Below are 15,625 nucleotides of genomic sequence, written 5' to 3'. Positions count from 1 at the left end.
GCGTGTCACAGATGGGCCGAAAAAGCTATTGATTACAGCATAAATTTCATATAAATTGTACAGTGATTATAAGTTTTTATATGAATCATTTCATAAATTTTGTATTTTTTTCATAATTTGTACATAGTTTAATGTAAAATCAACTATGATAGTAACAGTAGTTGGAAAAAATGCACAAAATTGTAGTAATGAAAATAATTTTTTTTGCAATATTCGTACTCGTTTTCTCTATTTTTTTTTTTTGTCTCTTTAATAATGGAAAAATTTTTCTATATATTTTATACCTCTTTTAGTTTTTAAAACTTAAAAAATTAAAAATTAATATTCATAAGACTATTTAGTTTTTGACAATAGTTTTTAAGAATGAACTCTTCAATTTAATGAGAGGTTCTCCAATTTTTCAATAAAAATAATATTTATACTCCAAAGAGTTGGCAAAAAGACTTGAATATAAATTATGTAACTAACTACTTGAAACAAAAAGTGATATATTAACAATAAATTCTTTTTTTACTTAATCATATCGAAAGATTTTGTTCCTGAAATATAATATATCTTTAAATGTTATATGGGAAAAACTTAAATCGAGATTTTATCCACGATCATCATTAAAATATAGAAATTATAGTTTACAATTATTTTAAAAACAAATTTTTGTTATTTTCTTTCAATTAAATGGCGTTCAGGGGTGTCCCATTTTTTATTGTCTTAAATGGGATTTATATCGATAGAAGGTGCGGACATTGTAATGTAATTTTGTGTATGTTACTTTTACATTTAATTTTAGAAAAACTTAAATCATACTCACACTTAAGAATATGATATAACATGATAATTCTGTCAATATACAAAAATCAAAAGATACTTTTTTATTGCTGACTTTTCTTTTAACGAAATTCTAGAAGTTTTAAAATTCTAAAGAGTGCATTAGACAAATGAATCGAAAACGGTTCCATTCTTAAAAAATAACTATATGTAATTATATGTTTATTTATATATAATTATATATATATATATATATATATATATATATATTTATGGGAAATTTTTATTTAAAGCTGCATTTAAAAATTAGACAATTCTGTTTAATTAATTTATGAACATTTTTAAAAATTATCTTTACTTCATAATTTATATATAAGTATATAAACATACTTCAACTTATAATTACGTACAATTGTTTTTCTTAAAATGTTGAGTCATAGTAATCAGATTCTAACTTACATACAATAGCATATATATAATCAATATGTTGAAATTTGTTTACACTATGTACGGACCGGTAAAAGATCCGAGACTAAAATACAGCTCAGAGGCTCAACGAAGAGTTAGAGATCGATTATTCATTATTTTATTGATTTTTATATGCGAGTATCGATCGTTAGATATTATATGTATTTTATGATTTATTTTTATTTGGTGCGTACATAAAAGAAGATTAGAACATTTCAGAAAGTACGATTAATTGCAAATATCCCGTATATTATAAAGTAAGAATGGAAGAGAGGTAAAAGAAAAAATATTAATGATTTTTAACTTCAAAATGTGTTTTACAATTCAAAAAAGAAAAAAAGAGAAAGAGAAATGTTTTATTTTTAATCAGTTTCGTTTTCAAGATGTGCCAGCTACTCCGTGTTAAGATTGAGAATATATTTAATGTTATAAAGTACTCTCTAAACTATTGAAAAAAGTAAATAATATCAACATTTTTAAATGTTTTGAAAAATAAAAAAAAATTAATGTAGTATTATTTATACTTAAACAAAAAATATATACATATATCGGCTAATTTATAATTAGTATATTTATCGTTTCTTATATTAAAATATTTTCTTAAGAGTAACGAATATATATGTTTAAATTCTTGAAAATGAAACTGAAATTCATACTTATGTTCTAATTGTTACTTTATACGTATGTCCTGATTAGAAAACCAAATTGAAGACAAAATACTTTAAATTTTACTCCTTCCATGTTTAAATTGTAGTCGATGACTATTCTTTAACTTTTCAAAGCATAACATATTTACAACGTTTTTTATAAAATGAGTTCAAACTTCATTATATTATATTTTTAAATGTTTTAAAGTAGGAACTAATTTTTTGAAACGTTTATAATAAATAATACTTGTTTAAATACAATTGTGGAATTTTCATAATTCATATTCACATAATTCATAAAATATTAAAAATAACAATACATCAATTGTATTCTTCTCACTGTTAATATTAATAAAAAATAATTAACCACAAATCATTCATTCGTTGCAATAAACAATTCTGATATTCAATAAAATTTTCTAAATAAGGATTCTCATGACATTCGAGTATGCTATGGAATGTTTTGGTAGCACTCTCCGGATTTGAAGTGTGTTATTTCAATTCGAAAAATTAATAATTCTACTTTGAACTGATTGAAAAAACAGCCCTTTGCCAATGAACATGACCGCTCTCTTCTATCTCTCAGTATTATCGTTTCTTATTTGTTTTTTTTTTCTGAAATAATTTTATATTATATTTGTAATAAGATGGCATGATTTTTTACATAATTGGAACAACCCCAAACGACTGCAACTGGAATAATTTCCATAATCGGCATATTTTCACATTGGAACTCCAGGCAGTATAATAACAAGAATTACACATATGTTTTCAAAAATTAATCCTCTAAATTTCTAAACGCTTGTTGAATGTCTTCGTGCAGCTGATCAAAGTCTGATCTAATCTTCGCTTCACCGTCTTTAACAGGATCCTAAAAATGCATAATTTATATTGTAAAATAACTAACATTGGTATTCCAATCTACACTCTTAAAATATTATATATCGTGCAGATATATATATATATATATATATATATATATATAGGCATATATAAATTTTGTCGTTAAAATTTATCAAAAAAATTTAAACAAAAATGAGAAACAACTTAAAAAAATATCAATCAAAGCTTGTTCAGAATTGTATATCGACAGAAAATATTTATAACATATTCAATGGGTTATGAAACATTTGTGTACTTTTTTATATCTCTTTTAAAAGACCTTATAAAAAATTACTATATAATTTATTATTTATACTATTATATTATTATATGATATTATTATTTATATTACTTTCTAATTTTCAATTTATTATTTTGCTAGAAACTTCAAATTCTAGAGATTTATTAAATAATCAAGCTAGATGAAGAGTATAAAATATAATTTGAGAAGATTTTAAAAATAATTTATAATTTATATTTAATTTATAGTTAATGCTTTTCTTTTATCAATCAATAAAGATGGAATAACAGTACTTAAACTTTATATGTAATTTATAAAAATACATTATCATTGGAGTAATCACAAATTGGAGATTATCATTTAATATTTATTATTTAGCTATACTATTTTCGTTAACAGTTTTAGTACTTCTTTAATTATTATTAATGATATCCATTTTTTTATCATTACAAATTTAATCTGTACCGGTCTCTTTGATTGATAATACAATGTCATAAAACATTAAAATAATAATGCAAGGAGTGTGCCAATAATTACCTTAAATTTCATCGAAGTGAGTTGATACAGTATATTTCCCATACTATCTCGAATGACATTCCATGTGATTTTGTTATCAGATTGCGCTGTTGACTCCACGGCATGCCTGGCCATATCGTAAAATGCAATCATGTTTCTAAGCATACCAACTGTCTTGTAGAATGGACAAAAGCGATCATATGGCGAGTAGCTGTCAACAAAATATAGGTCATTTAATTCTACATTATCTAATAGGAAACAAATAAATGAATAAATATAATGAAAATTTAATGAAAATAATAATAAATAATGTAATATAAAATTCATAGTCCTTTTAATGTTATTAATAAAATTTTCATAAAATATTGACTCAACATTAAAATTTATAAAATTCAAATACAACTATACCTGTTTTGTTGTAAAAAGTCATCTTTAAGAAGTTTTGCAACTTCAAGGGTTATTTTATCAGTTTCAGCGAGAGATGCTTTACCAACAAGTTGTACGATTTCGGATAAATCTTCTTCCTCCTGGAGGATCTCCTTAACTTTTGTACGAAGAGGCACAAATTCCTGGAAGTTTTTATCATAAAAATCATCTAACGCACGTAAATATTTACTATACGAAATGAGCCAATTAATGGACGGGAAATGTTTTCGTTGAGCAAGTTTTTTATCGAGACCCCAAAACACCTGAAAATTAATAATTATATTTTTGAATTAATTATAATGGTGTTGATAATATCATAGAAATAAAAAAGGTGTTTTCTAATTACCTGTACAATACCAAGAGTCGCACTTGTAACTGGATCGGAAAAATCACCACCAGGAGGTGAAACAGCACCGACAATACTGACCGAACCTTCACGATCTGGATTACCTAGGCACTTTACTCTAAAAAATTAACTTACAATTACAATTTATCTTACAATGTTTGTTTATAGTCCGAATGTAACTTATATTTAATGTACATACCGTCCAGCTCTTTCATAGAAGCTAGCGAGACGAGCACCAAGATATGCAGGATAACCAGAATCGGCAGGCATCTCAGCCAAACGACCAGAAATTTCTCTTAAAGCCTCGGCCCATCGAGACGTCGAATCAGCCATCATAGACACATTATAACCCATGTCCCTGAAATACTCGGATAGAGTAATACCTGCAAATAATTAATGTAAACGTAAATTTACTTGACTTAAAAATAATAATATTCTACTAAGGACTTCATCAATTTTTATAAATATTACAATAATAATGCATTGGTATTTAATGTACAATTAGATAATTCATGCGTATAGTATAATATAAATTGTATGTAATGCTTGTGCACAAAATTTCATTTTAATTTTAAGTACACTTATAAATAATCAATAAGTTATAACTTAATACAAGATATAAGTAAATATAATCACTAAGTTATAAGCATTATTACCAGAGTTTTAGGTACCAACTAACCGGTATAAATGGATGCTTCTCGAGCAGCTACAGGCATGTTTGACGTATTGGCAACTAGAGCAGTACGTTTCATAATGGACTCGGTAATTCCATCGATCTCAACAGTGAGCTCTGGGAAATCTCTCAGTACCTCGGACATCTCGTTACCACGTTCTCCACAACCAACGTAAACGATAACATCAGAATTTGAATACTTGGATAGAGCTTGAGAAATTACAGTTTTTCCACAACCAAAGGCACCGGGAATGGCAGTGGTACCTCCTTGAACGCATCTAAATAAACAGATGTACCATTATGTTTTTAATCGAAATTCTTATATTATTCGTATATTATTTAAAGTAAAATTGATAAACTATACTGAAATATGAATCCTTATCATTAGTTCACTATGCTATAAAAGCACATGTATATGAGATAGCGAACATTGTTTATTTTATATAAAGTTTGACTAACACTAGTCGTATACTTATCGTATAAGTATGCCAGTAATTGAAAAGCAAATTTCATTATACACATTATTTTTCATTTATTGATTAATTTCTATTATTTAATGTTTTAATTCTCTTCTTCGAATATTAATTACTAATTAATTGAAAACAATTTTTAGATGAATTAAATTTCATTGGAATTATAATATTGAAACATTAAATAGTTTGGCAAGGCGAAAAAGAATTTGTTTTTTTTCAAAATATGTAAGTAAAATAATTGATAAATATCTAAATATCTAGTGATACATTCTAAAATGAAAGTTTGGAAATAGCAATATATAATTAAACTCACGGAAATAATGAATCAAGTACGCGCTGACCAGTTAAAAGAGGATGATTGGCTGGCAATTTCTCTGTAACAGGACGTGGCTGACGTACTGGCCAAACCTACAAATAAAATTTGATTAAGATGTCTTAAAATTTAATAAGTCTATTATATTTTGTAATATTATGAGGAATTCGTTAACTATTTCTCTCTATATTGCAAATTAATAATAATTACCTGAAGCATGGTGTATTTGGTTCTTTCTCCGTCAAATTCTGTTTCAAGAACAATATCCTAAAAGTGAATTGCACAATGATTTCAATAATTCCAAGTTCATCGAAATATTATTATTATTATATATTGTACGAAAGATTTCATTAGGAACTTACATTAACGGTATAATTACCAGGTGGAGCTATATAAGTGACGGTGCCCTTGTGTCGCGGTGGCAAAATCATTTTGTGTTTAACCAAAGTATTTTCGTGCACGATACCATACATATCACCTCCCGTAATATGACTGCCATTTTTAATATACAATGGATTAAATTCCCACGATGCAGTCCGCGATAAAGCGGGTACGTTGACACCCTTAGGAATATAAATTGAGCTAGTTAGCTCATTGATGTCTTTCAGTGGACGTTGAATACCATCGAAGATACTTCCTAGAATGCCCGGACCCAATTCTACGGACAATGGCTTGCCAGTTCTAAGTACTGGATCTCCAACCGTAACACCGCTCGTCTCTTCGTACACCTAATATATAAACATATGTGAATTTCTTAATTCCTAATAACTTATAAAACGAAGATTATATTTTATTAAAAATTGAGTGGGCATACGCGGGTAAGGTTAAAACGTATCAAACGTACATTAAAGAATTACAATTCATACGGGTTAATATGAAATCTGATTTACCAGCAATGATTTAGGTCATTCGTATTAATCATCAACATTGCCAAACTTATTTAATACGAAGAGAATTTTAATGTTATCCTCGAATACGATACGATGTAAAGCTTGCATGAGAAAACAATAATATTTTAATAATATATTTACTTGCCTGGATGGTAGCCATGTCTCCTTCGAGACGAATAATCTCTCCTACAAGTTCATAATATCCAACACGGACTAACTCGTACATAGCCGAGCCAGACATTTTCTCTGCGGTAACAACTAAAATAAATAAAAGAATTGATTATCAATAAAAATAAGAGGAGAGTAAAGTATAAAAAAAAAAAAATAATAAAATATATAGTAATAATTTTAGACGTAAAACTCACCAGGTCCGGATACAGCATAGACGTATCCAAACTTTGCCTCCTTCTCCTCGCTCGCAATCTTCGGTAGCGTCATGTTGCTTCGTTAATCTACAAAACGAGAAAAATGTTTACGTCTACGAAATTTTGATTTAATACATAAAATCAATCAGATCCATCTGGTCAATGTCATTTAGAACGAGAAAAATTCGGCGAATACAAATATTTGAAGCAATGAGATACCGTCGAAATTTACAAGTAAATCTACTTAAATGAAAATCACGTGATACGTCTCACGAGACATCAAGCCAAAATCACATGGTATAACGCCAAAAAGTAATCGTAAATACACAAAGAATTAATAAAGAAGACTAAATCACTTGGGGGGAGAAGGCGGACGGCATGGTGGAACGTTAGAAAAAACACTTGTTATAAGGCAAAGGATTGAACGGGAGTGAATGAAAGACACTGGGCAACAAAACTGATGGCACTTAATCGATGAGCAGCAAAGCCTTTTTCGCGTTAGCTTACAATTGCCATAGAATTGCGCACCAGGAAATAATGAAGGGACAGCTGAGCGAGTGGACTGGTAGGCTACCCCGAGCTGTCACCCTTTCTTACTTGACGCTAAAGTCGTTGAGACAATCGTACTGCGGAGCTCGCCAAATGGACAAGATTATTATTCACGCGTATCGTCAAGTCCCGACAGACGGAGATGCTCTCTCACGTGAGCGCCCGATGTAGGCGTAGCCTTTCCCTCTATACTCGCTAGTTGCGCTGCTGGTGCTGCTGCTGGTGCTGCTGCTGCTGCTGCTGCTGCTGCTGCTGCTGCTGTCGCTGTTACTGTTACTGCTATTGTTGCCGCCGCCGCCGCCGCTTAACTCTTCTCTCACACTCTTCGTGTTAACCGCGACTTTTCCATTTTTTTAGATTGGTTTCGCACCCTTTTGCCTCTAGCTAATGTAATGAACAAATATTCGTAACGTCTGTGTTCTCGAAAGATATATATATATATATATATATATATATATATATATATATGCACGACGACGCGTACGTACTTTAAATAAATTACATAAAAGTACATGCACTGGTTAATCTAACGATATCTCACTTGAATATTCATGTGAATATTCCATTACTTCGTTCACAAACGCAGCAAATCTCCCCAATTTTTCGACACTCGCCGTGCTTCGTCTTTTAATATTTTCACTTTGATGCTTGCGATTAATGAAGTGGTGAGTAATGTTTGACCTTATTATTTAAAGCCAAATTTATATTTAAAACTTTCGAAATTGTGGCGTCGTCGTATCGAAGGTAGAAAGAACAAAAAAAATAGAATTTTTTTTTCACAAGCATTATCGATTTTAATTAATTATATTTATTTCGCACTGCGTCCTCGAATTGCCACCCAAGATACTACTACCGAGCGAAGAAGGTCCTTGAACAATTTTCTGCAGCAATAAATACACTTTATTTAATCTGAAGTTACGGCAAGGCATTTGGTTAGAATTAGCTGGCAATCGATCGCATTCGATTTTAGATGAAATTAATTGAAAGAAGCTACATCTATGATGTGTGTGTAAGTTAAAAAAAAAAATATATATATATATATATATATATATATATATATATATATATATATTAGATGCACTAAAGGTGCCTTAAACGAGCAAAATGTATTATAAAAATACTCGTAAGGATGAGATTAAATAAATGATGCAGCCCAATTCCAATTGTCAGGAATAAATTTGCCCCGATATTTAATCTTTTTAAGTTATTCATTAAGTTAATCGTCAAATTTTTCATTCTTATTTGATTCTTAATTTCATGTAAAGAATAGAAAGAAAGTTTTTAGCATACAGAATAACCGAGGCAGGGAAAGTAGTCAATTTTCCTATGGATAATTCATAATAATTACTAATTCCGAAGTACACTACTTTGGGGGAGGGGGAGGGGGGGGGAATTAATATTTTACAAGTTCAACCGATTGAATTGACTCGACTGAAATTAAATTCGACTACTTTCGAAAGCATGATTATTAAGGCCACCAATTAATTACGTTTTTTAATCACAAACCACGCACAGCCTTAATTACCGCTTATTTCCAATATTTTAATATCTTCCAACTGTGCTGGGTAAGAAAATGTCGAAAAGTATTCTCGATGCGGATTATATTTCAACGACTGGGCTTCGGAAAATTCGAGCCTCTTAATTTGTAATATCTACATCTGTGTTGGAAGAAGCACCAAAAGCAAAAACAAATTCAGTGTCTCGAGAGTGTAAAAATGCAGCACAAACGAGCAACCAAACCGTCCGCCGTAACGAGATAAAGGTAATTGGAAGGAAGAGAGAGAGAGAGAGAGAGAGAGAGAGAGAGAGAGAGAGAGAGTTAGCTGGTAGGGAAGTGGGAGGGGGATCAAATGCAGAAGAAAATAGGAGGTACTGTCGTCACTGGATCGTCACCGCCGGTAGATCGCTTAGCTTCGCGCACCACCTTGAGCTGGTCAAACCACTAGACAGAAAGTGAGAAGCGACCACGGGGGGTGGGATCGACAACGGGTACCCCAATTGCTTTTCACGTTTTCGGCTTGAACGCCATGGCGCAAAGCCAGTTCTCGAAGGAGGTGGAGGAGGAGGATGAGCGAGAAGCGTGACTCGATCGATAGCCCAGCCCTAACGCCTTACACCGAAACACACTCGACTAATCTTAATAATATAATAATTAAGAATTATTATAATAATTAGCCACTAATCTTCCAACCTACCAGCAGACTTACGATTAAGTCGACGCTCAACGACGACTGACAACGGGTCTGCGGAAATTGCGTCTATGCGTGTTCACGCGCGCCCGCCTCCTCGTCCCCCTGTCCGACCAAATCCAATGCGACGATAACACGGCCGAACGGACGGACGCACACCCTGGCGACGGAGACCCGCGGGATGCGCTATTGCTGGTGATCGTCGAATGGCTTTGCGCTTTACGTTCGGATCCGCCACGGGGCAGCACCGACTCCCGCAATAATCGCGAGATCGCGGGTCAGCTGACGGCACGTGCTGCCGACACCCGACGACATCGACGACCACGACCAATCCCGAGAGCCCAATTAACCCTGGGCTCCGCTCATATTTCCCACTCCCTCGTCGACGCGGCTACTTCGAATTTAAAAAAAAACGCTACGTAGAAAAGGCCAGCCATCCCCTTTGAAGAAGACCAATGCGAGAGTGCGTTGAAGGTTTAAAATGCTCCTCTCTCTCTCTCTCTCTCTCTCTCTCTCTCTCTCTCTAATCATCGGTGACACTCACTGTAACGCCCAGATGGGACAATGCGAACGCCTCTTATTAATGACTACACTACGATATATCTCAATTGGCTCGATTGACATGGCTAATGAAGTGTACTTTTATTGTTACACTGTTGCTCAGTGGTATGGAAAGCAATTTATACTCAGTCTCTCAGTCAAAGATACCTTGGGTTATTGACATTTATTCAATCGCATGTGTAGTTGTAATTACTGGTTGCCGGGAAAGAAGAACGCCTGCAAGAATCTTTTATCCGTCGAGGAAAATTTTATACAAGTTTTTTTTTAAATTTTTTATTTCATTCAGCTTGAATTAACTATTTTCCGCGATACTTGCAACTGAGATGCAACTGTTGAAAAGACAATTTTGCATTATATTTATGCGAAATGAAATGTATATAAGATTAGCTTCGATAGGGATAATAAGATTTAAAATTTTATAACAATACGACCAATCGTTGTATAAAGTACCAAAAAACTTATTCAATCTTAGTTTTGTAATAATCATTATTTTAATACACATTTTAATTTATAATTACGATTCTCAAAGTTTGTAGACACTTGATTTAATTTAAAAGTACAATAGTTTGCATAGAATATGGAAACTCGGCAAAGTTCATATAGTATATTCAAACGTATAATTTCTATGTGAAATTTAATACACATAATCTAAAAGTTCGTATTAATACATAAATTAAAAATTTCACATATATAGAGTAAAAATTAGAAAATATATAGGTTAAGTTTATGCGAGATAAATAAATTTGTTCGGCTAAAGCTCCTACCCTGAAAATTTCTGTTCACCATCTTGTTACTTATTATAATAAGGATATTTATAAAGAAAATAAGTAAGAAAAATTTCGAGAAAGAGAAAAGCATCGATAGAAAAAGTCTTTTCAATCTATGTTCAGAGATTTAATTAATGTCGATAGGATAATAGAGATCCAATGCGTACAATCTACACAGGCAGTCTCGATTCCTGTTTCTCCCTCTCGCGTACCTTTTTTAAATTCCGACAGCGTAATTAGCAATGCCATATCGATTTACAGTGTCTCGCTCTATGACACGCTTACGCGTACATCCGTATGTTGTATATCCGTATTTCTGTAACAAACGTAAAGAAGAGAGGAATAATAAAAAAAAAAAAAAGAAAAAAAAAATGCGTAAAAGTTGTATAGATCTAGCCTATATTTATAAATATGTAACAAAAAAAATAGAAAAAAACACTTATAATATTATATTTCACCGTAGATGTCATACGATAATTAAAAATTATTGAACACTATAGTTCTCATTGGCACGATCGTCTTTAAAAATTTTGCAAAAGATATATATGTAATATTGTTAAAAAAATTTATGAGCGGTATTTTCGTTTTTCGGAAATTTCGTTATATAGTATAAGTAAATTATCGCTGATCTTCGTTATTCCAAAAGATTATTATAATCTTATAAATCGCGATACACATATAATAAAAAAAATTATTATAATTCAAAACTAAGCAAACCTTATTGTTGAAATTATCTTTAAATGCGGTTGGAACGTTACGTATGAAATTTAATATCTAAAAATTTAAATACCTTTTAATTATTTAATTATTTAATCTCATAATGATTCAATAATCATATCGACCATAAGTTAAATCAAATAATTCTTTACTAAACAAAAATATAAGTAATATTTGCAAAATTTAATGCAATAGGATGAATGGATGGATGGATAGGATATTATTATAAAAGATTTTCGTCTTTTAGCATTATATTGTTTTTCTTTATTTCATTAAGGATTAGTCTTACTAAAGACATGCTTTTATACATTACACACAAGTTCATAAGTAGCTTTTTTATAGACCCATAACAGGTGCTGTAAAAAGTTATTGGGAAATTTCGAGGCAGAGCTTTTTATCGGGTTATTTATTTTGTGCAGAATGAAGCCAAGTAAATAAGATTTTATACAGTGTGGAGTTCATTACCAAATTTGTGTCGTAGATAAATTTGTATATTAGATAGTAATTTGATGTAACGACTACGTAGTGATTAGAGAAAATTTAAATTTATAAATTCGACAGCAACATCATAATGTCGAATTTTATATCTATATTTATACTATATTTATGAACATATTATGCAATTTCATAATAATTTAATTTTCATACATATATCTATTATATAATATGTTATAAAATAAAGTTAAAAAAAAAAATTATTTTATATTAATTTAGCCAGATACTTGATAGTCGCATTCTTCATACGTTATTGCATATTATTTCAGTATATTTGAAATAATATCAATGGTATAATCGAATTTGTGATAGTTGAATCACGTCGAAGGTTCGTTAATGTCAATATAATCAAAAAATTAAAACAATATTGCAATCATAATCCGAATGCCTACAATAATTTGATATATTATTTATTGATACCGAAAAATTAGTTCAAATATTTGCTTAAGCGGTAATATTATTTTATATGTAGAATATTCAAAAAATTCATACTTACTTTTTTAACTTTCAATTTACCTAAAGGATATATAAAAATCAATTGTAGGAAATAAAATATTTTTATCTGATATTTTGAATTATCGTATAATTCCCTAATATACCCTCCCCTCGCATCCATAAAAATATTATATACGTTTTTCTTAAAACGGTTATATATTTAGAAATTTAGAAACAGTTGAAAATACTACTCAAATAGATCTGAATAAAGTAAATTTCAATATAAACATAGTATTTAAAGTAATATTCTCAATAAAAGAGTTTGATAAATATTTAAATATATATTTTGTTGTAAAAACACTTTGATTAAAAACTTTTCTCATATTTTCCATTTTTTTCTAAAAAAAAAAAAAAAAAGAAAAAAGGAACCACTTACACAAAAATTGTTATTTGAATTTTCGAATGTGATTCCAGGTTTATTTATTTATTTATTTATTTATTCATATGTGGAATTGAAAAAGATTTTATTGTTTCGTTTTACATTAAATATTGTGAAAAAAATGAAAAATATTTTTCAAAATTTGATGCGTAATCTTGAAAATATACATTATCAAGATACAAAGTGTAAATAATTTAGCACCTGTTATTATATAACAAAAAAAGGTTGAAAATTAGTTGCATTTATAAGTCATCGATGTAGTATCACGCGTTAAATAATTTTAGATTGCTATTTAACGATTAAATGTATCTTGAATCTGTATTAAACGTAAAAATAATGTTAGTTCAAAACATTATTGCGTTTGTATAATACGAATTTCGAATAATTTGAATAATATGGAAGATTATGTATTTAACGTTATAGTACTTATTTATTCATCTTACCGGTAAATGGCTCTTTGTCTATTCGCAGCATGCGATTTCGATTTCTCGGTGTTGGTTGGTTACTCGGATTACTCGGAGTCCGTATATTTTCTGCTTTTGGTAATGGTTTATTGAATGGCTCGATTGAACTGTCGGATTACAGAATAAAGTGAAACAGCCCTTTCACTATGAGAAAGAAATTTCTTCGATATTCGCACGCACTAATACGCAACGCACATGTCAATCCTTTCGAATATCTTTTAGAATTTGGAACCACTAACTTTATCAACTAACACTAATTATTTCTCTTCATTCGGTATCGAATAGTCTCATATTCAATAAACAATCATTATTTATAACACTTTACGTTTATCGCTCTAGTGTATTTGTTTCGCTCTTCGTCAAATATGCGCCTTAAAATGCAAAAGCCTCGATGGCACATATTACATAGATGAATTCGTTCGAGTAATTAGTTAATTATTATTGTAGAAACGATATAAATTAGAAAAAACAATGCTAAAACTCAAGACAATATTAAGGAAACATTTGATTCCTTAACATACTGAAAGGACAGTTTTAAATAATTGAATATACAAACAATCTGTAGTATAAATTTTTTTCTCCACATTAGTGAAAACAAAAATTTTTTTATTTTTTAATCTAAAGCTTCTACGGATAATTTATCTAATTTATTTTAAATATACATTTTTTTTTTTTAATTTTCTTCTTTTTTTTTTTTAATCACTTACAACTTTTTATACAAAGGTATTTGCTTATAAACATATAAATGTAAATTGTAAAGAATCTTATGGCTATTATAAAAAAAAGCATATAATATATTTTACTTGTTTCTAGATTTTTGTCTTCAAGGTTTTCTCTAAATTGACGTTTCGAAGATTTTCGGTTATACTAATATACGCAAATTATCATAAAGATTCTGATATTTCTTAAGAGTTTATTTTATGCTTAATAAAACTTATTCAATAGTTTAATTCCTAAAAATTATTTTAATTAAATCATAATCACGTATAAGATAATATTCATTCTAAATAATTATTTAAACGATAAAACTTGTAGTCAAATGCAGTAGTATTGAAAATTATTATAAGCGAATATTAATAGTTAAAAGTACTATTAATAATTATAATATGAGAAAATAGCGACTATTGTAAATAATAACAATGGCAATAATAATGATAAAGTAGCTTCTATTGAATAACTTTTAGTTGAATTTAGGCTGGAATAATTTTCAAAATTCATTGTTCTTTGATTATTAAGTTAGGAATAAAATACAATTTAATTAAAATTATATTGCGCTATTTAATTTACCATTTCAATGGTATTTCTCATAGAATAATTTTAACTTGTTTTTTGTTTAAGAATACAATATATTATATAATTTTATACGAATATATTTCAATATTGTATATTTTAAAGTAATCGGTCATAATATTGTAGAGGCATAATAAGAGCTTTACAAGTTACACAAGAATATTATAATGTTGTATTAAATTTTTTTTTTTTTTTTTTTTTTTTTTTTTTGACAATATTTAACATAAAATAAGAACACAATCAATTAATTAAAAAACAAATGAACATTTATTTATGGATGTTAATAATTCATTTATCTTCATTTCTGTAGGAAGTTTACAACTTATTTTCTTTAATGCTATACACTTTACATCGTTTACTGATATTTCAATATTTCAATAGTTAATTTATATTTGTAAGATATTTATTCTAATGAATGCAAGTAAAATATTCTTTCAGGTAAAAACATTCTTTATAATTAAAATACATGAAATCTGTGCTTATACATTATATATATATATATATATATTAATATTTTTATAACTCTAGAAATGTAATTTGAAACGTAAATGTGCCCTATTAAACGAATGAATCGTAAATTTATTACTGTACTTCATCAGTTTAATTTATGAGTTTTTTTTAATTTCTCATAAAATTAGTTTAAATGGTTTCTCTTGACAGAACATTATCATAAAGATATTATTCAATTAAAAAGTCAAATAATGCATGACCTAA

The 15,625-nt window shown here is 29.2% G+C and overlaps 1 protein-coding gene across 3 annotated transcripts; it reads right to left on the bottom strand.

Moving 5' to 3' along the window:
- Window positions 1-2,189: 2,189 nt before the first annotated feature.
- On the bottom strand, window positions 2,190-9,814 carry LOC105368156 (V-type proton ATPase catalytic subunit A). 3 transcript variants are annotated; one of them, XM_011507116.1, is made up of 12 exons: window positions 9,750-9,814; window positions 7,006-7,092; window positions 6,786-6,898; window positions 6,113-6,478; window positions 5,961-6,017; window positions 5,751-5,845; window positions 4,971-5,242; window positions 4,491-4,674; window positions 4,292-4,409; window positions 3,928-4,208; window positions 3,541-3,730; window positions 2,190-2,751 (listed from the first exon to the last, which is right to left on the bottom strand). In XM_011507116.1, the coding sequence occupies exons 2-12, from the start codon at window positions 7,076-7,078 to the stop codon at window positions 2,659-2,661; spliced, it is 1,842 nt and encodes a 613-aa protein (XP_011505418.1). In that variant the 5' UTR covers window positions 7,079-7,092; window positions 9,750-9,814; the 3' UTR covers window positions 2,190-2,658. The 3 variants fall into 3 exon arrangements, with proteins under 3 accessions (XP_011505418.1, XP_011505410.1, XP_011505401.1); XM_011507108.1 differs by lacking the exon at window positions 9,750-9,814 and adding an exon at window positions 7,580-7,797; XM_011507099.1 differs by lacking the exon at window positions 9,750-9,814 and adding an exon at window positions 7,603-7,797.
- Between the last annotated feature and the right edge of the window lie 5,811 nt (window positions 9,815-15,625).

The sequence above is a fragment of the Ceratosolen solmsi genome, unplaced genomic scaffold (assembly GCF_000503995.2).
Source record: "Ceratosolen solmsi marchali unplaced genomic scaffold, CerSol_1.0 scaffold10, whole genome shotgun sequence".
In the NCBI taxonomy this organism is placed as follows: domain Eukaryota; kingdom Metazoa; phylum Arthropoda; class Insecta; order Hymenoptera; family Agaonidae; genus Ceratosolen; species Ceratosolen solmsi.
Note: the sequence above shows the minus strand (reverse complement) of the source record. Positions and strands in the feature narration are given on the sequence as shown.

Bases quoted from the DNA above. Each gene is read 5' to 3' on its own strand.
- LOC105368156 (XM_011507116.1), bottom strand. From the start codon at position 7,078: ATGACGCTACCGAAGATTGCGAGCGAGGAGAAGGAGGCAAAGTTTGGA. The intron at 6,479-6,785 runs GCAAGTAAATAT...TTTATATATTAG, and splicing joins GAGACATGGCTACCATCCAG to GTGTACGAAGAGACGAGCGG. The intron at 4,209-4,291 runs GTAATTAGAAAA...ATTAATTTTCAG, and splicing joins CGACTCTTGGTATTGTACAG to GTGTTTTGGGGTCTCGATAA.